Raw genomic sequence first — 25,260 nt, forward strand, 5'->3', positions numbered from 1 at the left:
AATAGCCAGGACAGGTAATTACAGTTTGAATCATTTCAGTGGTACCTGTGGAATGTGTCCTTCAGAAGTGCTCGTCTACTTGATTTCTGTTCCATAACCCCTGGCATTTGTCTGAGCACTTCTTCCTCAACACAGGAAAAATAAATCTGTCTTTTCCTTTACATCTAAAAACAATCAACAGTAATATCCTCAGTGATCCTCAAGTAGAGTTTTTTTAAAAAACAAACAAACAAATAAACAAAACAAAAACAAACAAAAAAAACTAGCAACTGCTTTTCACCTTTTTCAAGGAACTACTAATACCTATTTAAAGTACTTAGCAATAAGCTGTTTTCAATTGTAAATTAGGTTTAGAAAAGAGGATGGATCTTCTCTGCCTGTGTAATATTCAGAAACAATGGCATAGAAACCATAAATCAAAATCTTGCAGATGCAGGTATTTGTTTTAACTGTTTCTAGGATGGAGAAAAAATTGGCCTTTCCCTTCCGACCTGATGCTCAAGAGGAATTAGTGAAAACTTTGCAGTGAGAGATGGTGGTTTGTCCAATGCCCTGTAAACCAAAGAAACAGAAGTCTGTAGCTGTGCTTTAAGATAAAGTTAACTATACATCTAGAGAAAAAATAGAGTTGAGGACAGTCATCTACTTTACCGATGTCATCCTCTCCTTTATAAAACATCTTAGGAAGTGTAGTCGTCTTTCATATGGGATCTTTATTGCATCCTACAAGCACTAACTCTTGACAGCCTGCTAAGAGAGAAAAATAAAAGTAGAGTAAAGGAATAGACTAGGAAGCCAAGGCAAGCTGCAATGAAACAACTTGCCAGGCATGCCGTGGTGTCAGGGCAGGCTTCTTGCTGGCACTGCATCAAGCTCAGCCCCCCGCTGCGCCCGCAGTGCTCCCCGGAGATCTCCCACTGACTCAGGACAGCCAAACGCTGAAGCTCAGCACGTGGTATCTAGATGAGACTTGTTTATGACTGTAACGGGTAAATTAGCCCTTTGGAAAATTTTATTGTCAGTTAAGTTTCTGTTTCCTCCTACGTTCTTGAGCAGAGTCTGCACTGAGCCCACACTCATGCTGACACATTTCTCGCCCTGCTCACACTGCAAGCTGTGCAGCTCCTCTGAGGGCCACGTTATGATTTGTCTGGAGAGATATTCAACTCCGGTGAGTTCTGCCACTTTCATAGCAAATCTGAACATCATCACTTTATTACCCAAACTAAAATGAAACAGTCTTTGCCCAGAATGGGCTGAGGAGTGCGGTGCATCTCAGTACACTTTCAAAGTGTTTCTAACCACGTGCTCCATGCAAACAACACCTTGTACGTGCTGGTTCTGATGATGCATTTCCAGTTGCTTGAATGCTTGAGTGCAACCTCCACCTCAGTAATCCCAAAGCTACTGGTTAGTAGGGGACTGTCTCGAGACAAAAGTCACTTTGCTCAACCCATTTCTTAGTTTTCTCCTGGGAGTTGTTAATGGCTTGTGAAAGAAACTTTGGTCTTAGGTCTTTGAGAGCAGCTCTTCTCTAAGGAATGAAGCACTAGCGCAAAACATCTGTGGTAGATGGGTGGCAGTATCGTGTTTGGATTGTTACCCTGTCTCTGAGTGTAAGCCCATCCTTCCCAAGAGTCTGGGACATCTGGGTTGTCATCCTGGGTCAGCCCCCTGGGAAGGTGGGACAGTCACAGGTCTGGTCGTGACTTGCTGCTGTGCAAGTACCTGAATTCTTGGTACTAGCTTGGACTTGTCTCTCAGATCTGGGAAGTATTTCATTGAAAATATATGTTGTAACTGCCAAAGCCAGCTGCCAGAGCATTTGTATAATTAATTTCATTTTGCTTTCTGGTTCTTGCCCTAGGGGTATTGACTAGAGGACACACATGGTCCGTTCACTCACTTGGACATGATTGCTATGTCTTCATTCTCCTCTATACCAGTATCAACACAGACCCCTGCCTATCCTCCCTCTCACACTTCCTGTAGTTTTTAATATTGGGCCAGAGCCTGCCTCACTTGATGGCCAAACTTACATTGACTTCACTGAAAGTGGATTTTGGCAATTAACTTTTATTGGCATAGGCTTCTTATTAAGTAATGCAATGTCTTTTATGCCAACTGTATAGTGTTCTTATCTAAGAAATTATTTAAAGGAGAGGAGTAGAAAGATGACTGTATGGAAGCATAAACCTGATGAGAAAAATACAAGAAAAAGGCAGAGACATGAAAAGACATGTAATCATTTCTGTGAAAGGATAGGACTAGCACTCCAGGGATTTGGATGCGAGTTCTAGATAGATGAAGGCTTCTCGTACACCTGTAGGCATTTTGACATTTTCTGTGATTTCTTTCCCATCTATAATATAGGGGTAACCCTACACATAGAAGTATTTTTAAAGTAATTGCTTGCAAATTGCTTTAGAGAGCCTGAAGTAGAACATAGTTTAAAAATGCAATGCAATATTATTGTTGTTGTCACAGTAATTGAAAGCCTAGTTTAGTCCCTCAGCTTAATTTGTCACCAAAGTCACATGTATGGCAAGGTTTCTAAGACTATTTGAAAAATCACCTTGCAAGTGAAAGTGTTACATTCAAGAACTGGCATGTCCATCTCCTTTCATCATCGGTGAATAAGAAGCTGAAAATTTCCACATAGCAGAAGTTTGAAGGCTGATGGGCATATTACCCTGTGTGGAAGATAATTTGGAGAGCGCTTGTTTCCATCTAATAAATCTGTCTTTATGGCTTGTAATGTGCTGCAAACACTTGTTAAGCTTTTAAGATGCCTGGTAAACATCTTTGACCAAGCCACAGACACCTTGGATGCACCTCAGCACCTCATAAGAAAGCATCAGGTTTGCAACGCATGCTGCCAGGCCACCAGCTGGTGCCAGGGGAGAGCACTTTTAAGTCTCACACTGATAGATAGGGGGTAGTTAGGTTGCACCCCCCAGACACCTGAATGAAGACAGAGCTGTTTTCAAAGCAAGCTGTGAACTGTTGAACTGCAGGTGTGTATGATCAGAACAACAAATCTCTGGAAAATAAGCTCAATAGATTGCTAACCAAGATTAAAATGGCATTTAGGTGTGTTGCAGTGAGAATGCTGACTAATGAAGAGCAAGCACTCTATCTCCAACAGACTCCTTGGGTCATGTAGCTCTACAGCAACAAGGAAGGTTATTTATCTGCTTGCTCTTTCCCAAGAGAACGCAAAATGTAAGCCAAAAAGAGGCCATTACTAAAGTTTCCAAACCTCACATCCCTATGTTCTCACTGACCAGAGTAGCCCCACAAATTGGCTGTGATTTTGAATTGCAAGAGTAATTATGATCTTCTCTGTGACTGACCAGGGTCTATATCCTATGCAGAGAATCCAGTCAGAGGGAGAAACAGAAGAGCCACACAGATGAGGAAATAACGTTAAGAAAACTGTGTATTTCAAGGTGGCTGGAGGGGGAAATATAGGGAATCTGTCATCTACACAGCTTCCCAGAGAAGCTGTGGATGCCCCATCCCTGGAAGTGTTCAAGGCCAGGTTGGAAGGGTCTTTGAGCAACCTGGTCTGGTGGAAGGTGTCCCTGACAATGGCAGGGGGTTGGAACTGGATGGGCTTTAAGGTCCCTTCCAACCCAAGCCATTCTGTGATTCTACGATTTCCATGCATCTTTTGTTTCTCCATAGCTGCCATAGGATTTAAAGGAGGGGACTGTGCAGCATCAATTGAGCAGGTGGCCTGGCTGCCTGCAGAAATGAAGGGGAAGAAAACACCCCTGTAAAGAAGGATTATCTTCCATGTAATTAATTTAACTGTCAGTAAAGCTGCAGATGTGGCAAGATTTCAAACATCACTTGGAAAATTTTCTTGCCGTGTCATATAAAAGAAACATTTTTCATCACAAATTGATGTGTCTATCTTCTGTCATCTTCAGGTAGTGAGGATATAAACTTTGACATGCAGGTATTTGGTGGGTTATTTGGAATGGAAATGAAGTACAGATTTGCTTCTCCACATGTACACTGAGTACTGATTGTTGGTGAACTTTAAATAAGTTTGCTGTTGGATATTTCAGGAGATTGTGTTTATCTGTGGCTGATATTTTGTTAAGTTATACTTCATTTTAAGTCCACTTCAAATTAGTATTAGAGAAAGTATAAATGACATAGAATTAATATTAAATGTGAACAGTATTTTAAATTAACATTCTTATAGGATCTTTTTTTTTTTTTTATTTTTCATGTTGTAAAAGATTAATTCTGCAACATGGAAACTCTATTTAACATCCTTCCTACCAATACCTGTGTAACGCTACCATCATTAGCTACCAGGTTTACCATCAAAACAATGGTTCAAGGTCTTGTTGTAGAAATGCATCATCGTTTTCTGCATGTATTCCTTATCAATGTAGTATTTCTGTTAGGGAAATATCTGCTGACCTTGGCCAAGAAGAAAGGTTTGTTTTATAAGGGATGATGCGAGTGTGTATTAAATGACATGTCTTCCCAGAAACAATTTGTTTTCAGTTAAAACATCTGTGAACTCACTTCTCAGGATTAAAAGTACAGCTACCTGAATTGCACGAAGTTACTATATTTTGCAGTCTAGTATAAATAACAGGTTTTCTGTAATCTCTCAAATTCTTACAATGCTACTGTAACTGTTCATTGGTTTCAAAAAGCATATGCACTTTCAACCTTTGATTTGAATTTTGGAGAACTGATTTAACCCATCGGAGGCCTTAGTCTTATGTTGCAGTGTATTTTAATATTTTGTATTTTTATAAATATTAAAGTACACCTTAACACATTTTAAATAGATTTAGAAAATGTGGCTAAAATAAGGTTCAAGAAGTGATATAACCCATTTCCCTCCTTAATTTAAAATCATCTATACCTGAATTATTCCTATCAGATATTTATCTAGCTTAAAAAGGTGCCATCACCAGGACAGCTTGCTTCACTGAAGCTGAAAGTACAAGGAAGGAATAAGAACAGAATATATATGCACAGCGCTGTCCTCCTTATCTGCTGTAGTAACACACAACCTACACAGAGATGCTACTTGTAAGGCATAAATATATGAAGTGTATTACATGCTTTCTAGACCAGATAATTCTCTAGACTGACACATGGGACTAGAGGCTCTGTGTTCTGGTTTTGGTTCACCTGTTGGGACTTCCCGATACATTTGCTCACTTGGCTATAAACTGAGCAAATGAAAAGGCCAGCATCTGATGCATTAGAGGATCTGGAAGTTCAAGGATGTGTGTAACAGTGCCAATGTCCAGGTCTATCTTGATGCTGATTTACAGAGACAAGTAATAGAAGTTAATGGTTGCTTCTTATGAAAATATGACTGAACACTTTGGCTGCTGTAGAAACTCTACCCGCAACTCCCTCTGAGCACAGAGCCAGGCAGGAGGGCTGGCAGGAGCTGGCAGCCACCCCAGACTCCGGTAGATTTGGTCAGCTTTCATCTTTCTGTAAGCTGCCACCAAGGCAGACACATCCATCAAAAAGCAGTAGTTAAAAAATAATAAAAATAATAATAATTAAAAAAAAGAGCAATTAAGTTGCCCTTTTGCCTTTCCCACATTCATGTATAGATAGATACTGTCTGACTGGGGTAAACAAGACTAGATCCATGGGCTCCAGTGGCCTTAGGTATTTATAGCTATTCAGTGCCCGCAGTACTTTCTACCTTTTCTTAATTTCTTAACACTAAGACTTGAAGTGTGGCAGATAACAAGTGCCTCCCGGAATCCTGAAATACATCCAGCAGTCTACAGACAGGTTTGAAAGATAAAATATAAGCCTTCACTTTTCTCAGATAAGTTTTGCAGGTTCTTTGACAAATACCCCTCTACCTTGACATGTACCATTAATTTTTGGCTTTTTCTAGCCCTGTAAAATAAAACCTTAAAAACAACTGTTTAATTCTATGGAAATCTGTCATGCTGTTGCTGTGTCACATATAACTTGCCTTTAGACTGCCTGCCTCTTCACTGGGTGAGACCTCTAGGCAGCAGCTGGTCTCAAATGGGCTGTGAAATGTATTGATCTCGGGCTGTGTATTCCCACTCAAAGGGCCCCAAATGACTCTTCCTTCACCTTCAGCTAACAAAAAAGCATCTTTTCATCTTAAATCTGTAACACATCGCTACCATGCTACCCTTGGGTAGGTCTACTGCAAAACATTTAGACCTAGCCATGAATAGCCAGGCACTGGGATGGGTTGCCCAGGGAGGTGGTGGCATCACCATCCCTGGGGGTGTTCAAGGAGAGGTTAGACGTGGTGCTTGGGGACATGGTTTAGTGGGTGACATTGGTGGTAGGGGGATGGTTGGACCAGATGATCTTGGGGGTCTTTTCCAACCTCACAAGGTTCTAGTGCAGAGTTGTTCTATTTCAGTGAAACTTGTTGGTCATTAAAAAACAACATCTTTTCTCCATTTGATTAGTTATAGTTACTCAACTATTAGAAAAGAATGCTGCTACAAACTGTGGAAATGTGCTCATTTTCTGCTGGCTGTCTCTGTGAATGTCTGTTTATTCTCTACCATGCCCCTACAAGGCTCTTCACCCCTGGAGGTCTTTAAGCCCCAAATAATTCTCTCTCCACACCTGATAGGCAGCCTGCCCATTTTCTGCTCAGAGTACTGATGAGGAGAAAACGGGGCATGTACATTTTGCCGATATGAACTTGTCCTAGAACCTGCAGTTACCAGGACTATACCCAAATCTGAGCTCCTGCTACCTTATCTGTCTTCCTGCCCAGGCTTTTCGAACCATCATGTCTGTCATAAATATTTCCTTCTCTCTGTTCTACCAAGTTACCAAGCTCTCCCTGTGCTGCTGAAGCCAGCTGCTGTTAATCTAAGGGCACGTAAACACGTAAACATGCATACACTCCTGTCTGATAACAGGTGTCAGAACACGTCTTTACTGAAGCACAGAAATAGGGTTAGGAAATACTTCTCATTAGGCCAATGGATCTGAGAGTATCCTTGCCAAGCTGAGTACATACAGACCATACTCTTTCATTCAAAAGCTGTGACAGCAGCATAGAAATCCTGTGGTTTACTTGATAACAAACCAAGCCTTCAGCTTATGGAAATCATCATTGTTCCATTGGCTTCACTTAACTATTCTTGTTTAAGTCCATCATGTGAAAATATTTCAAATCTACTCATTTATCAATTACTACCTCGGTAAAACATGCTGGCACCTGCCGTCACCTCCTGAGTCAACAGAAGACCCAAGGCTATTTCCTTTCCATCCAATTTGGCATTTAATACAATCTTAACTAGATTTGCAGCTCTTTAAGTACTCATGTATGTGTAATGAACCTTCAAAGCCATGCATGAGTGCCAAGCTGTGGTTCACAAGGAATTCAGGGGCATTAAGCCCAGGGCTGGCTCCACATGCCTCTCAGGCATAATTGGAGAAGAATGTTAAATCCTTTCCTAAATAACCCAGAGAGACAGCCCTGTCATGGGGCATCCTCTGACTCTGCAGCACTTCTGTCTGCACAGCTTTCAGCAGTCCCTCCTTTTCCAGCACTCTTCTTCATTCCCAGTGAAGGAGAAAAAAGGAAAGCAAAAAAGCAAAACAGCTACAGGGCTCAATACCAATCTGTGTTATCCCTTGCAAATCCAAATAACTCCATGGGCTTCAGCAAAGAATTAAGCTGGATTTAGCTAGCTGTGGAAGCCCTGAGCTTCTGAATTCTTGTCAGCTGCCTATTCCTCATGCAAGCAAGCAGGATCTCTTTACATTATTGACACTAAGTGAAGAAGCTGTAACTGTAATGTCATTAGCTTTTGCCAGAGGCTATGAGGAAATGTGAAAGACTCCATGGAGGACACCTTGAGGGGCCTTACACAAAGTAGAGGTGCCTGCAGCTGAAGACTCTTGTGGTAAATGAATACAATGAAAGGATTTCCCTGCATCATTCTCTGTCTTCCTCCACTCATCCTGGAAACTGATAACTCATTTAATCTCAGGGCTGCTTACTGATCCATGAGGTTAAAAAGAAAAAAGAAAAAAGAAAAAAGAAAAAAGAAAAAAGAAAAAAGAAAAAAGAAAAAAGAAAAAAGAAAAAAAAAGGTTGATATTATTATCAAGCTATTTGTCCAGGAACCATGAAAGAGTAACTGAATTAATTCAATGTGTGCTAGATTACATGAGACTGCATTCTAGCTTAAAAGAGGCTTATTTGGCTCATCCAGGGAAGCATACATAAATTTTAGGTATCTGAGACCTGGCTCTGTGTTACAGAACTGGACTGGCATCAACTTGCTCTATTTTCTGCTAAAAGAGTTTCACAAGTATCCTTTATTAATCGACAACACTGTAGAAAATGAGAACAGGTGTTATGGGTGGAAACTGTATGCCTGGGTAAACTCAAGACAAACATATGTGTATGTCTATATAGCAGATTAGTAGGTGGAATTGGATGTGTAAATATAACTTGCCTGGCAAAACTGCTCTCCCTCAAAACTGAGATGCCTTGAACTCCCAGATGCCCTGAGATGGTGGGAAGTGGTAACAGTGAGCAACCTGCATCTACTTAAACTAACTCCTACTGTCTTGGGTTTTGGAAGAAACTCAATCAGGATGTTCTGCAATCATCCTGACAGGCAACCCAGCTGGAAGCAGCAGGCACTGGAACAGAGATGAGGGGTCTCCCCAGCACAGCTGTCCCTCTGTTCTGTGCATGCACCCTGAGCTGCTGCACATCCTCAAGGAATTTTAATATACACACAGCTCCAAACTGTTCACATATTACTTTTCAGAATAAGAACTGAAGGCAATTATGCCTCTCCTTTTTCTAGAGATGAGCAAACTGGAAATGTGGCTCTCTGGAGGCCATCACTCAATAACTAGGCTAGTATTAGAAGTCTTTAAAGAAAAAAAGCTCTTCAGAGGAAAAAAAAAAAAAAAAGCATTAAAAGGGAGGCTTCTTGTCTCCAGATACATTGTCTATCATGTTGCCCAACCTCCCTATTTAAGAACTAATGGGTACCAGTGATCCCTGTATTTATTAATTCTGCTATTATCTATGTAAACAAGGCATTTCCTTTCACTGCTAAGTGACAATTTTTCATGAACAGCCTCTTATATAATGAAAGACAATAAGAAGTGGAAAAAAAATTACTTTGTTACCTCTGTAGGTTTGTATGTTTGTCAATGGCGATTTCTTAGCTACTTATCCACATAGCTTAATTAGCTATCTATCTCTGAAGTTTCCCAACCTTCCTTAACCTAGACTAAGCAAAGTGACAGAATTCACAGAAGCAATAAAATCCTCTCACTCTCCATTTCCCTCCTTAGACAGCTAGTAATTTAACATAATGCTACCTTGCCACTACTCAGCTGCTGAAAACGTAACTGAAGCCTATCCCAAAGCAGAGGAGACTTGCCGCCCATCTGTTTGGTCTTCTGTACCCTCCTCACAAATGGTACAGAAGATACCAGATGTGTCTGTATGAGCAGTTTGTTCCTGATCGGATTGGAGGCCTATCAGTCACTGCACTGACCCCTTTGCTTTTGCTGGAATACCAGCAGCCTGATTTGTCATGGCTGCTGTGCAACATGCAAAGCAGACTATATCCTTGATCACCCATGCAGTTACAGGGACAGGCAGCTTTATTTTCAGCTCCACAACGTTAAAAGTCCCATCTGCTTCTGCAGTCCAGCGGCAAAGAGGAGGCTCCCGGCCTACACAGCTGGAAGGCTGCAGCTGATCCCTCAAAGCAGCAGCTGGGAATAGAAGACAAAAAAACAGCTTTAGCTTCAGAGGGATGGTGGGACCCACCAGGCAGCTCCAGGATCAAGGCCTAAGAGAAAAATCCCAGCAAAGATTCTGTTAACCATAAAACCTCAAGTGTTTACCTACTAAAGTGCTGAAAGGATTTTTGTTTTGTTTTGTTTTGTTTTTCCTGAAATAACAGCAGCATGGAGAATAAGGAGTGAAGAAATTTTGTACATCCTTGCAACAGGCTGTGTTATGACTGAACTTTCCCTTGGCATGCCCAGGACTGTCCTGATGCAGCGTAAGAGAGGCTTTGAAGCCTTACTTTAACTGGGGATTGCTCTGGATGCTCTTCCAGTTACTACTGGGTGTGGAACCCAGAGAAGGCCATCCTGGACAACCCACCTGGAGGCAGTGATGTTCGAAGTACTCTTGGGCTAAAGGTGACATAACACCAAATGGCTGATTTTAAAGTTTTATTGATGGCAGAAGCTATTCTGGCAGAAACCTATCAAACGTTGTTGTTTATAACAGGAACCAGCTGAACTTTGTTACAGAGGGTTGAATGGCTTGTAACGTCGGATGAAGGCAGAGAGAGAGTAAGACAAAGAAGAGCAGAGGGAAGGTCCAGATCACCAGCCTGGGCTCCAGCAACATCTCTGGTCTGGTTCTGGATGTGTCTGCAATGGTGGTGGGTGCTCACATGGCCCCTCTGAGTTTCACTATTTGTGTTAGTTTCCAGCTCTTGCTAGTATAGTAATTACTGCTGGTCCCCACCTCCAGTTCTTGCTTCCTGTGCTAATTACTCCCAGCCTGTGTCCCCTGACCTTCTTTAGATGGGCATAGGCATGGGTTTGTAATGCCTCTTCTCCTTCTGCTGCCAGAACCACTGGCACCACGATGTCCTAGGGTTATACAAAATAAGGAAGGAGGTCCTAAAAAGTGCTATGTCACCTCCACAGGATCCCTTTTTCCAACCTTATGTCATCTTGTTAGCATGGTAATACCCTTTCTCTGCCAAGTCTTTGAGACATGATGCTCCTTTAGCCTTTTGGTATCTTACGCTGGGCGGCAACAAAAAAGTAACACCTGTTTTAAAATTTCCACTTATAAATTTCTCCAAGTTTTGTGGTGAAAGGTTGAAAAAACAAAACACACAGAAATAAATGGGTCTTTCAGATGTATTTCCAAAACACGAACTTCAGACTCAGGTCGCAGCAAGATGTGAACTACTCTCATAACGAACTGTGTAGCTTATTGTTCTGTTATTAGCGTGTTTGGGTAATTGTGTCGCTAGAGGATTTTTTTTGTTTGTTTGCTTTAATTAGAAGGATGACAAAGGGTATTTCTTGTTTGTTTCTGCTGTGTGCTTTCAGGAATGGCCGAAGCCATCAGAGACCAACTCACAGCCCCAAAAATGGGTCAAAAAGGGACCTGGGCGCCCCGTCGGGCAGGAAAGGGCAGGCGGCGTCCGCGGGGCGGGCTGCAGGGAAAGGGCAACCTCAGCCCACCCACACTTCCCAGCACCGACGGGGCGGGCTTTCCCCCGCCTCAGCAAGTGCTGCGAGCCCAGCGCCGCCCCGAGGGGCCGGCGTGGGGCCGAGGAGCAGGAGGAGGTGAAGGAGGAGGAGGAGGAGGAGGAGGAGGCGGAGGAAGGGGGCACCGCCCGTCCAGCCGCCCCCCGACGGCAGGGAGGGGCGGGGCTATGCAAATCGCCCCCCTCAGGCAGCCAATGGGAGGGCGAGGCGAGCCGCGGGGGCGTGGCTCCCCGCCGGGACTAGCGCTGGGCTCGACGGCGCGGCCGCTCCGACGGCACCGGCAGCGCGGGGAGCGAGGCGGGCGGTGAGTGCCGGGGGGCGGGAGGGCGAGGGCAGGCTTGAGCCTTGCTCCTTCTCGCTGCCTTCCAGCGGGGGGGAAGCAGGACCCCGGGCATAGGGCATGGCAAGGTCTGGGGCTGTGCTCTGGATGGTTTTGGGGAGCTGGGGTGCCCCACAGAGGGGTGAAGGGCTAAAGGATTGGCGAGCAGGTGCTGCAGTTAGCGTGCCTTGATTGCTGCCTGTTAATTAGCACCCATTTCCTCGCCTGCCCAGGAGGGTACAGCTGAGGTAGCTGTGTGGTGCCAGCAGAGGAAATGACTAGCAGGGTAATGCTGGTCTGAAACTGACACGGGCATTTCTGGTTCCTGTTCTGGAGGGGGTATTTTTGGAGCCGTCATCTTCTAAGCTGTCAGGGATGAAAATGGAAATATATGGGTCTCTACGAGGAGAATTTGAAGGGTGTTGTTTTCCTGTTGGAAGTATTACTTGCTATTTAAGTAGTTTCATGTGGAAGTGGTGGGACTGCGAGACGACCGTAACTCTTCTCTAGGCAAAAGAAGAGACAAAAGGTCTACCAGGCTAAGCAGACAAATGGGGTAAAGCTCTTCTGTACGAAAACATGCTTCTGATGCCCAACACTTCTGAAGACTTTTTTCTCACCTCGCTGACGGTGCTGTATGACCACTGCTCTGAAACTGAAATTGCAGGCTAAGTCATATGACAAACGTGCCTGGTGTTTTGGCTGGGGCTAAAACTACGAGCTAACCTCTGTTGTCGTAAGAGATCCTTATCGAGAAAATAAGCATGATACAGAAAATCTCTTGGCACATAAAGATGGGGATAATGTGATCTGGGCACTGCAGATAACCAAGGCGCTGTGGAGTCCCACTGCGTACTGTATTGCGGTCTTGATTTCGGGTGGCATGGGGTTTGGCTCGTGTCGCCTGCGTTGCGTTATGCACGCTGTTTTTGGAGAGAAAAGTGGGAGAGAGCCTTCCGTAAGGAAAAAAGCCATGCTAATTTAACACTTACCGTGACCTGCTCCAAAAGGAGAAATGCTTGTTGCAATAATGGAGAGAGGAGAGATCCACTGGGAGAAAGGTTTTGCCAGGACTGTTCCTTGGCACAGGCACACAGCAGGACTGGGAGTGAGAGGGAGCTGGACAGATTGTGGAAATGTAGGGCCATGGAGCGATTATAAGATGTGACCTAATCCATTCTGGGGTACTGGAGCAGTGCATCTGAGCCAGACCTGCAAAAGGTTTCTGTAGCCGGTTGGTGTCCTCTGAGGAAGTGGGCTCCATGGCGTTCCTGTAAAGAACTGATCCAATTTTCAGGCAGTCTTAGCTAGTTTTATGTAAAACTTGTGTGAATCAAATGGATGACTTTTGTTGATATTGGAAACACAAATAGTGATTTCTTTTCATAAACTCCATTTATACATTAGAGTGTAGAGTCTCTCTCCCTTGTCTTCTGCAAGGAACAAGCTTACATCCTTCTCTTCCTCTGGAGCTGAACTTTCTAAACCTCTTGGAGACACTATCCTGTATTCTGTAGTTTTTCTAGTCTGGTAAACGAGTGCTGCATGTGGTATTCCAACTGAGGCCTTACTTATGCTGAGCAGGGTTAAACGAGGGCTTCCCATGCCATCTCTCACATAAGTGACATATTTTATTTTATTTTATTTTTTACAGAGACATTATATTGTGAACTTACTTTTTAGCTTGCAGTCTGCTATAACGCTACTGATTCTTTCCTGCTACCAGCATAAGTATTCCCTACTTTGTATCAGTGTAAATGATTACTTCTAAATGTGCTACACCTTGAATTTCCTTTTAGTTTTGGTAGTGCTTCTCTTACTTGCCATGATGATCTTAAATCCCAGCTATTTCTCCTTCCCTTCATCACTCAACACTTGCTTCCACCCTCTCCCAGCTCACAGAATGACAGATTGGTTGGGCTGGAAGGGACCCTGAGGACCACCCAGTTCCACCCCCTGCCATGGGCAGGGATGCAACCCACTAGATCAGGTTGCTCAAAGCCCCATCCATGCCTGGCCTTGGTTCAGTGTCATCTGGAGGCTATAAAGGCTCATGTTTGAGTTCCATTATCCACACTGCTAATTCAGAATATGGATAACCTGCTAGTCTGACAGAAAGCCATCATAGCGTTGGCATATTCAAAACCAGTTATGACAGAAGATACATGCTGTATCAAACATGGAGGTGCTTGTCCAGATGTTCAGATACACCCTCTGTTATCTTCTATCTGGCCCATCAATTTCTTTGACTCCTCAGTCATCCATGTAGTGCGGGAATGACAGAACACGGTGCAGAAATTACTGAGGCAACGTCAATTTAATCCAATAAACCCAACTCGGCACCAAATGCTGGATCATTGTTGCTACATGGTTTTGTGGAGGAGCCACTTCTGGTGATGTGTGCACCTGGGGCTGCCCCCCAGGACATGTTCCCCTATATGAGCTGTCCCTGGCCAGCAGGAGCATTGCTGAGGGGCGGCCGTGCTGCTCCTGCCCTCTGTGGGACCTCCCCCATGGCACAGGGGGGCTTCATGTGGAGCCAGCAGCACAATTCAGCTTCTTCATTTGTTTTGATAGCTTTTGCTGATTGTGTCAAGCGGCTTGCTATCTCATCTTGCCTACCACACGCAGTGTTTGATGCTTCTCCTCCAGACCATATTTCTGCAGTTTATCGTGGAGGGGGTGGTGGTGTCACGTTTCTTGACTTTGTAAGGCTTATCATGTGCTCTCGCTCTAGCTGCTAAGCCAGTTAACCCAACAGAGAAGCAAGTCTAACTGATGTGGTGTAAGATAGTTCTGGACATCTTGACAAAAGCCAAGAAAGTACAGACTACTTCCACTTTTTCTGCTCTATCTTTCATTTGTGCCATATCTGTGTTAGTGACAAACCACTTGTTTTTGAAAACAAGAATAAAGCCTGCTTGAGCTTTGGGTATGCCCAGTCAGGGACCGGTCACCCAAGAACCGCTGGCAGTGCATGGCTAATTACACCTGTATATCATCTCAGTGGCACTGCTACTTTGAGCAGGCCTGTGAACACCCATGGGCTGCTACGGAGTGTGGAGTAATTGCTGTAATGCCTGCCAACACCTGGTGTGTCCTGGGACTGAGGCTGTGCATGTGTACCTGTGTCTGTGAGGGACACTTCAGGACTGAACCTCTTTTGCTCCAGTTACGGTTGGGTACATTTAGTGGTAGGATGCAGAACTGAGCCTCGTGTACAGGCCCACGTGAACTAATACCAATAAAGCACCCTATGCTTAACTGTAAAGAGATTTTTTTTAGAGAAGAATACTTGATCTCAGATTGTAACACTGTACTGTAAATGGTAAATATATGCGTATTCAAAAATAATAATAATGTTGCAGTGCTAATTTAAAAATGCCTGTAGAACATTTTGCCTCTGACTGATGATCACATGCAGCCTCACGCATCTACGCGGATGCCAGCATAATGCCTTAATCACCTCTAAATGCCATTTGGTAGTAGCAAGGGAGTCATTGCATAACCGTGGTCACTACCTGGGCTATTCTGCTGAGGCAACCTGTGTCAGAGCTGAGGTGACTTGTCGGAGCCCCAGCCCACTTGGGGCACCGCTGTGACAGCACCGCACCTGGTTTCCTCGTGCAGTGACTCACCTGGTGCTGAGCTGCAGTAATTGCCAAGAAACACATGGCTGCCTGGCTCATTTACTTATGTTGGTGGCATGTTTCTGTGCTACTATTTGCAAGGCCTGAGGTGGTACAGTTCACGCTCCCCCATCTCTGTCCAGGTCCATTTTGACTGAAGACTTCAGCTTGGCCTGTCTTGGGAGGAAAAGACATGCTGAAGTAGTTAGCCTACAATACACTGTGTGAGAAGTACTTGAAGGAGAGTAGTAGTGTGTTTTTTGTTTTTTCTCTCCTCCTGTGTTAAAATGTATTCCCATGATGTGTATCTGCTCTTTTTAATGGCACTCCATTTTCGGAAAGCTGGACACATTCAGGTCCATCAGAGTCAGCTCACAGGACTCCCAGTTTCCAGCAATTTATCAGCTTTTTAAAATCTGAGGTTGCTAACTGTGTGGTTTCTGGCTTCCTTAGGAAACAGAAGTGGCTAAATTTGGGGTGCACATTAGAATTCCCTATCCTTATTTCATTTGTATGTAGAAGCAAGATGGATACATGTGAAGACTATCCATTTTTTAATGGGCCATGTAGTGAAGATGAACAAACTTTTTTGTCTACAGCCCTGGTAAAGGTCTGCAGAGACAAAAATAAATCTAGTTATAATTGCTCGGTAGTGGCACTTTCCAGAAACGTGTCCAGAGAAGCTACAGAGAATCCATCTTATGTCTGTCCAGGGTGGAAAACTTCTCAGTGATCCACAGCTCCTCAGTGAAAATGTAGACAGCCCAATAGATAGTAGCAGCTGACATGTATACAACAGACCATCCTCTCTAGTGCAAGAATAACATTTATTTAGCATGTAAACTGTGTAGTAACTAGGCAAAACTTATTTTTTTGCCAGTCTCTTCATAAATATCTGAAAAAATTATATCCATATTATGTGTGCATTTAATGTATACCAGCTGCTTCTCCTACTTTTGCTGCTGGTGTCTGGAAAACCTGATAACCAGTCTATGGAAAATAACAAGATAGTTAATATTGCTGAATATGTCTGGGAAGTATGGGATGCGTGCTTGGTTCTTGAATTTATGATATGCTCTGATGCAAAAATTGAGAGTTTACATTGAAGAGACTGAATACTGTTGAAGAAACCTGGGTATGTCAAAGAACCTTTAAAGCTATCAGTCAAGCTATTATTGCCTCATTACTTTGAGTTAGAGGCAACAAACTATTTGAATGCTAATTTTTTATTCCCCTAAAGCCTTTCTAACTAGCCTTTATGGTATGAAAGGAAACAAGGGAGACATGGAGCTTCAGACACTGCAGTCTGCAGAAGCTGAAGCTCTGCCTGTTTCTTGGAAGGTACCAGCTTGTAAGAAATAACTAGCTCTGGTGCAAACTGAGAAGTTGAAGCTTCATGCGGGCTTTTGAAAAAAAACTGCCCTGAGACATCAGCAATTGCATACACTTCTTGACAGTGTGACTGAAAGTGTGAGGGGATATGCTGCTGTAAACAGACTTTGACTATGTAATGAAGTGATTGTGTCCAGTGTTCTTTGGATACAGTTGTGACTTCTTGCTGGATCTCAGCTTTCTAACTGGTGTTCTGTGTTCACTGATGTATTTTCAATCCTGAATGTATTTTGTGTGCTTTTAAACATTGCAAAATACACAAAACTCCAGAGAAAATGGTAACTTCCTTTTGGTGAGGCTACAAAAAGATTTTGACATACTGATCTCCATCGTAGTCATTAATGTCAGAGCAGACTATACAGATGTGGTCATAAAACAGATCCAGAGGACAGTGTCCTAATCACAATATTACAATTATTTTTTTTTTTGTGTTCCCTCAAGTTTTTATAAATGAGAAACAAGAAGAATAGAAGTGATTTGACAAATTCTAGGCTGCTCTCTTACCAGTGATGGAGGTGATTGAGGGGGTGGGGAATTTGGTCTGGAAGGATGATTAGCATTCTGCTCTGAGTCAATTAGAAGCTCTTTGGTAAAGAGGAAATCCTATTGTAAATAATAGTTTGTTTTCCAAGTTAATATCTTCTAATCTATTATAGGAAAACAAATACCAGGCAAAAAGATTGAATCTGCTCTAAAAGAGAAAGATACTGGAAAATGATTAAATCTGAGACTGCAGCTCTTAAGAGAAAAGCTTCATCTGCATTTAACGCTTGTTGCTATAAATGACTCAGATTTCTGCGTAGCAGCAGTTTATTATTTGCCTTGTAATTGAGTATGTTTGACTCCACCAATTTCCATCAATACTGCATGGTCCACAAACAGTATGTACGGCAAGTCACTGGAATGTGCTGATACACAGCTGGCTATGAAGTAATTCTGCCTAGAAGCAGATTATTTCCAAATTGTTCACCACTTGTCTCTTGGGTCACGTCTGTCATGTGTCATGCAAGCAATAGCCTGTGTCATTCAGAGGCAGGACACCACCAGGTGAGCCACGTGGGTTTATAGGGGAGCACATGGTGACTTTTACCTTCCAAGGGAGAGAAGAACTGCAAACAGAAGTAGTTTTTAAATGACTTGTTTTGAAGTATCTGTTCTTCCTCAAAAAGGCCACTTCAGATGAAGTAAAACCTTCATCTTGTAAGGTCCTACTCAAGGATGAAAAGCTTACTGACTAGACTTTTGTTGACCTACAAACTGCTATTAACAAGCAGCTGCCTTTTATGAATGCCGTAGAAAGAAAAAACCCACATTGGCTTCCTTCCCAGCTGCTTGTGATTCAAATATGGATGCTGGGCTGAACCTGCTGGTTTATTTCACTACTCAGCTGCAAACTCAGTGGTGCAGATATACAAATGTTAAAGCTGAGACAAATATAGGTGTGCGACTCATTTGCTTTTAGAGAAATAACTTTCTTTGTTTAGTTGTTTCCACTTAGATAACAGGATGCAGAACATTCACGCAGTGGTGGAAATACATGCTTATAGTGCTATGCATAACGTGCTCTTACAGCTAACTTCTGTTACTGCAAATAGCTGGTTTTGTCAGGCATGTTGTGCTACAGTAGCTAAGGACTCCTTTTTGTCTGTACCTGGGGCTAGTGGAATGGGGCTTTGTGCAGTTTTTGACTTTCAGAGTGGATTTTCTGTCTGAAACCTCAAGTCCTGACTTTAACAGGATAGCTTGCATCTTTCTCATGCCTCATGGGGAAGCTAGTCATAGTGGTGATTAATACCAAGAAGCAGCATGCTAACATGAAGATAAGAATACTGAACGTATCCCCAGCTGAGTGTACTTGGTGGGTACCTGGCTTGAACAGTCCCAGCTCGCTTGGCCTCTCCTCACATGGTGCCTCTGACCATCTTGGCAGCCTCCCTGGGACTCACTCCATTGCGCCCAAATCTCTTGTGCTGGGGAGGCCCAGCATGGACACAGCACTCCAGATACAGGCGTCAGATGGGGGGGATCGCTTCCCTTGACCACTTCTACCACTCCGGCCCAGCATGCTGTTGGCCTCCTTTGCCACAAGGGCGCATCACTCACTCACGTTCAACTGGATGGCCACCAGGACCCAAGGCCCTCTGTTGCACAGCTGCTTTCTAGTCAGGGGGCTCCGCTTCTCCTGCTGCATAGGGTCCTGTGTTAAGGGCGAGATAGCTGAGCCTATCACTAATAAATAGCACTGAACTATATATTAATATATGGCTGTTTTAATTACAACAATGATATTAACATGTAAGTAAATGTAATTAAACATTACTGAGAAACAGCAGCATCTGATAAAGGAGGTCAACTTCTCTAAATGCTGATGGGTTAAGCTGCAGTTTTTCAAATGGCTGGTTCCCCCTGCTCTCCTATTGTTTTCTGTTCATTTGTTTCAGCAATGTCATATCAATTCTGTCACTGACTCTATCAAATGAATGTTAGGAAGTTATTGGCCTCTCTTGGGAAGATATGTTTCACTTTTGTTTGAAATGGGAATTTGAAATTGGGAAAAACTTCCGTGGTGCCATTGTATTTGAGCTGGCTCTTTTCCTTATGAAAGTTTCCTAAAATTTTGCCAAATGGTGAGTCCCTCAAAACAGCAGTTTGCAAATGCCCCACATGAGTTTACTGTTGTCAGAAGGCTGAAACCTAAATATTTTCTTGACTCTTACAGATCTCTTTGGCCAAATATTGCAAATGCTAACCTAGAGAGTAATTGGGCATTTGTGGAGTTTGTGGCCTAATGTGGTGCCAAAATGCATATAGTTCTCTTCCTGCTCTCCATCTGTCTAGGCACTGCATGTAGATAAAAGACGTACGTTCCTAAAAATGTGAAGACTACAGGCTAGGTGATGGACTGTAGAAACAAAGAAAAAGGGACAGGACTCATGGAGAATGAAAGAAGACATTAGAAAGTCCCTGACTGCATATAGAACTCTGACGTGAGGCTTGAAGAGGGGGCATCCATTTGTTAGGACGGAAGTGTGATCACTTTATGAGTAGAGTCATTGCCCTGACTGGTACAGGTTCTCAGTGCAGAGTTAAAGGATCCTAATATTGACCACCATTAATGTATGTTTTGGTATGTAGTTTCAAATCATGTAGGCTTTTAGAGCTAAGCACTGAGAAACTGGGAAAACACAGGCTAAAGATTGTTTGTGAAACTTTAATTTGATCCCTCTGTTTATATTTAGAATTGGATTCTACCAGATCACAGAGATCGTGGGTGGTGCTGCATGTATCTTTGGAGATGAACTTCTCACAAGTGGCCTAGATCCATGCGTTCATTTGCTGATGTCCAGCTGGATACACCAGGAGCTCACTTGGCGAAGTGCCTGAGACTCGCAGCAGTGACTGAAGTCAGAATTTACAAGGTACGGAGAACTGTGTTTCAAGTGTCTTAATTTGGCATCGTAACTCATCAAGTGTGATAGTGTTGTCCTTAATCACTGTGCGCTGAAATCTGTGTCTGCAGATTAGGCTGTTAGGACTGCCTTCCCCAGAGGACTGTGAGGAGTTTATGGAGCATTCCAGGGATTATCACAGGAGAAAACACTGAGGAAATGAAAAGTAGTAACACAGTAAATGAGATATCTAACCGTGAACTGAATGATATTAAATTTTATGTTGTACAACATTATTTTTTTCAGCACATACAGATTGTAAGCAGAGACTTGGTGGAAGTGATGGGATGCAGGACAGTGTTTAATTGCATGATCATCCTGTGCATAGGAGACATTACTGTGCAATCTGAGTCTACATTTGACAGCTCCTTACTCTTATTTTAATGTTTGACTTTTTATTCTTCCATTTTTTTTTAAAAAGCAATTTTTTTTTTATAGAGATGCTGCAGAATTAGTATACACATGAACTTATTACAACATTAGTAATATACAGTGTGAAGATTTCTGTTTCTGCTTCTCCCTTTCTTTCTACATTATTTTATGTAACACCTGACATTAGTTGTGGGTGAGAAAGGCAAACTATAAGATGCCCTTTTGAGGGTAGGGGAAGGAAGGGTAGACCTTTTCCTATAAAGTTATGAGCTTCTTATGCAAGAGTTCCTACTCAGTGTGGTTTTGTGTTTAAATGTAAACTTTCCCCAGTCTTGGCCTAGAACTCTTGCTTCAGTTTTGAGTAGAAAAAATGGTTATTGTACTGAATTCCTGATGTAAGTGTATGCGTACTTGAGTGCATCTCTGAATTAAAATTGTTGGAAGCTTTTGGGTGCCTGAAGTCTGGAAGAATACAATATAGTACCTTGTGGATTTAACCATTCTTAGGGTATTTTTCCAGAGAAGTGCACCAGCTTTGTTAAGCACATAAAATAAATTGTAATTATTGTTGAACCAGTTGTCAGACTGCTCTCTGTGGAGTTAAGTAAGTTTCATCAAATTTCTTTGATGAAATTTAGTTTTCCTCAAGCTCAAGGAATAGTAAGCACAGAGGTAACATAAGCCTGCACACACATGATTTATTTTACATGGATAGCATCTTGCTTCTGTGGATCATCATTTTAAGGTTTGATTGTTAAAACTATTGTTTGCTGCTTCCAAATGTAGATGCTAAACATAAAAGAATAAACTGTTGAACACAACACATGTTGAAGGAGCAGACTAAAACTGGGAGGATCATAAACTCCAGGGAAGCCAGTGAGAGTCAGGAATGCAGTCAGACTAGCAATGTGGCTGGTTTTCAGAACCACGTCTACATTTCAGGTGAAAAACATCTCAGAAACAGTTAATGATTAGAAGAGGCTGTGAGATGCTTCTTTGTTTGTTCCCTTTCCACCATGCTGTCTAGAATATGGTCCACTAACAAATTTCCAAACATAAAGGGTAGATATTCTTGTTGCAGTGCCTGTAGGTAAACTTGGCCATACAGTTTTAAAGTCAAGTAAAATGGACTTTAAAACTGTCCCATGCAATTTGGTTTTCATTTTAGGTGGGGATTTTTCACCTTGGTGTTGTGGCATGAGGTGTAATTCTTGATTTTGTTATTGCTAAGGGAGGAAGTGGAAAACCTTTCATTACTTGAGCTTTCAGTGTATGATTGAGTTGCATCTATGTGGTTTATGTTTTCATAGAATCATAGAATATCCTGAGTTGGAAGGGACCCTTAAGGATCATCAAGTCCAACTCTTGACACCGCACAGGTCTACCCAAGTTCAGACCATGTGACTAAGTGCACAGTCCAATCTCTTCTTAAATTCAGTCAGGCTCGGTGCAGTGACCACTTCCCTGGGGAGCCTGTTCCAGTGTGCAACCACTCTCTCTGTGAAGAACCCCCTCCTGATGTCCAGCCTAAACTTCCCCTGCCTCAGCTTAACTCCGCTCCCGCGGGTCCTGTCGCTGGTGTTAATAATTCAAACAGTTCTTACATGTGTGGATTCCTGAATGAAAGCTTGTGTTTCAGGATATTGGTGGATTTCCTTGGTTTATATTGCTTGGAAAAGAATTGGTTTAAGTTGAAACTCCTTCTTTGCACCAGTGTAAATATCATCCTAATTAGGACACTTCTCAAGACTAGTACATACCCCCACTGAACTACATGAACCAAAGAAGTGTCTGTGATGAAATCTTTTGTCTCCTCCCCAACATCTTTAACACATCTAATAATCCCATGAAATAGGTTATAAATTTGCAGTCTTAATTCACACTGGATTTAGGCATATTGTCCTGAGTATGTTCACATGGGACTTTCCTTAACCTGGGAATAACTGATCCTATGAAGGGATGTGTTCACAGCCAATAACATGCTTGTGAAGGCACTTTAATTCCTTTGGGGGAAAAAAAAAAAAAAGAATCTTGTAGATAACAGAGATCTGGAAATGTTATGCTTGGCGTTGCTTCTTAATTTGGTTCTCTTTCCTATTCATTTAAATGATGTCATATGTTGTACAGCTTTTCTGATGGGAAATTCTCAGCTTCCTGCTTGCTGTAGTGCTTAGTAAAGGGTTCTTGCTCAAGCTTTCTTCAAAGGTTTTAGGTCTAAAGTTTCAAGTAAACAGCATACGTAAAGGAGATTTGTCTTGTTACTCACCTGGTCTGTACAGAGTACTAATTCTGTAGTTGTCTTAGTAAAGTTGCAGTTAAGACTGAGACAAATATGGAAAACAGATCCTGATTTGTAACAACTGTGTTCCTTTGCTCTTTCTGTAAGATGTTTCCATCATACAAAAATGAACGGTTTCTGTTTCTGAGAGGCTTCTGCTCTCCTTCCAGGAAAGACCAACTTGGAATGATAGAGGACCTGTGATTATTCAGGCTAGTTGATGCAATGAAGGGTCAAGATCTAGAGGAGATTTCTCTAATGAGTAAAGGATAGGGGAAGCATTCAGTTGTTGGTGTTTCTACACCTTCTGGTAGCTGAAGGCTTTCCTATCATTTGCTTGAGTTTGTTGTTGGTTTGTTGTTGTGTTTTATTTATTTATTTTATTTTCTCCAAGTGAAAGAGTGTTGCTTTGGGGGGCTAGGAGCTATCTGACTATTCTTTTGGATTTGTCTTCAGGATTTGTTGTCTTCAGATCTGCACTTTTTTTAGTTTCTAAGTGGAGTACACTAGCACCAAAGTTTTGGGTATGAGAGCCACTGATTTCTAAAATGCTGTGAACAAATTTAAATCTGATATTTTGGGTTATCTTTAATGCATGATTAGTTATGAATTTGCAAACCAATATTTTTATTTACTGTAAAATTTTTTCCTACTTTTCCTGTTTTACAGGAAGGATGAAAGACCGGCTAAACGAGCTGCGTGAATTTGCCAGGTTACACAACCCTGAGTTTTCTGATACTGAGGATGACGAAAATTCACCCCGTGACATTCTCCTTTATGAGACTGATTATGCCTTGGAAACTCTTCATAAAGATATACAGACCATCCGGACAGAAAATGACCTCCTAAAAGAGGATGTCAAGCGTCTCAAAAAGCAAAACAGCCGCTTCCTGACTTCCATGCGCCGTCTCAGTAGCATCAAACGAGATACTAATGGTATTGCCAGAGACATCAAGGCCCGTGGAGAAAGCATCCACAGGAAACTCCAAATAATGAGAGATTTCAGTGAAGATGCGATAACAAAATATGGGGTTATGTCTGTCATTGCCAGGGTAGCAAAGAACCACTACGTGGACCTCATGCATGCCTTTCAGGAAGCTATGTTTGAATACAACGCAACAGAGATGAACCAACGGGAGAACTGCAAGATACGAATTCAGCGGCAGCTAGAGATCATGGGCAAGGATGTTTCTGGCAACCAGATTGAGGAGATGATTGAGCAAGGCAAGTGGGATGTCTTCTCTGAGAACCTCTTGTCTGATGTTAAGGGGGCTCGCTCAGCCTTGAATGAGATAGAGACACGTCATAAGGAGCTGGTGAAGTTAGAAAGTCGCATCAAGGAGGTTCACGAGCTCTTTCTGCAGGTGGCCCTGCTGGTAGAAGAACAGGCAGACACCTTTGACGTCATTGAGATAAATATGCAAAATGTTGAGGACTACGTAGGAGACGCCAAAGAACAAGTGAAAAAAGCTTTAGAATACAGAAGAAAACACCCTTTACGAACAATCCTCTGCTGCTGCATATCATGTTGCCGAAGGTGACTATCCTACTGAAGCTACCACGGACCCACCTGAATGTCTTCAAATTCTGATATTCTTTCCAATGATTTTTCTTTAATGACAACCCGTGGAAGTACGGGGGCTATTGTGCAGTTGTTTGTTTTGTAATATATTCCTAAATGTGCTTAAAGGTAGTTCTATTTATGGGCTACTAGAAATATTGATAAAGCTATTTTTAATTATTTTAATTGAAATGCATTCTCTTGCTGTAACTAGAGGTGCAAGTATTTAGAAGATCTCAGTGCAATGATACTTGTTTCAGGCAAGAAAGAGGAATGAAGGATGGGCTAATAACTTAGCCTGGGGAAGATGAGAAATTTGAAGAAGCAACCTTATTATTCAAAGTGGTCTTCAGGCAGTGCATACTTAATGCCTGTGGTGACAGAATATACCACAGAATCAGGAGGTTTGAATTTTAACTAGTTTGGAGCCTGCTTGATGCAAATACTTGAACAGATTTGTGCTCTGCTCATGTGACAAAATACTGAGCCTGTTAGAAGGAGCAGGACACAAAACTCATTTCTGTCCCTGGAAATGTTCAAGGCCAGGCTGGATGGGGCTTTGGGCAACCTGGCCTAGTGGGAGATGTCCCTGCCCAGCAGGGGGTTTGGAATTAGATGATCTTTAAGGTCCCTCCCAACCCAACCCATTCTGTGTTTTTCCTCTGTTACTTAACAGAAGAAGGCTGCACCTTAAAACATAATGAATGTATTTTGCTCAGTTTGTGTGCAAGTGATTGCTTTTGTCCATTTTGAGTACCCACACTGCAACGTTGAGGCATCTCACTGACTCCTACAAATTAAGCTACTGATGATCTAAATTTCAAACCTGCTGTGCCATTAGTCTTTAAATACATTTCTCTGCCAATTAACAGGTCAGTCAGTAGAAGAGATACATGCAGTGGCCCTCTTTAAATGCACCCACAAGGAAACAACAAGTGGCGGTTAGAGAAAGCATCTGA

At 42.5% G+C, this 25,260-nt stretch overlaps 1 protein-coding gene across 2 annotated transcripts; it reads left to right on the forward strand.

Moving 5' to 3' along the window:
- The first annotated feature begins 11,475 nt into the window (after positions 1–11,475).
- Positions 11,476–24,493, forward strand: STX11 (syntaxin 11). 2 transcript variants are annotated; one of them, XM_068676996.1, is made up of 3 exons: positions 11,476–11,605; positions 19,881–20,060; positions 23,410–24,493. In XM_068676996.1, the coding sequence occupies exon 3, from the start codon at positions 23,415–23,417 to the stop codon at positions 24,279–24,281; it is 867 nt and encodes a 288-aa protein (XP_068533097.1). In that variant the 5' UTR covers positions 11,476–11,605; positions 19,881–20,060; positions 23,410–23,414; the 3' UTR covers positions 24,282–24,493. The 2 variants fall into 2 exon arrangements, with proteins under 2 accessions (XP_068533097.1, XP_068533098.1); XM_068676997.1 differs by lacking the exon at positions 11,476–11,605 and adding an exon at positions 11,846–11,906.
- Positions 24,494–25,260: the final 767 nt, after the last annotated feature.

The sequence above is a fragment of the Anas acuta genome, chromosome 3, assembly GCF_963932015.1.
Source record: "Anas acuta chromosome 3, bAnaAcu1.1, whole genome shotgun sequence".
In the NCBI taxonomy this organism is placed as follows: Eukaryota; Metazoa; Chordata; class Aves; order Anseriformes; family Anatidae; genus Anas; species Anas acuta.

What these genes read in the sequence shown, in the direction of transcription:
- STX11 (XM_068676996.1), top strand. Translation starts at nt 23,415, where the DNA reads ATGAAAGACCGGCTAAACGAGCTGCGTGAATTTGCCAGGTTACACAAC.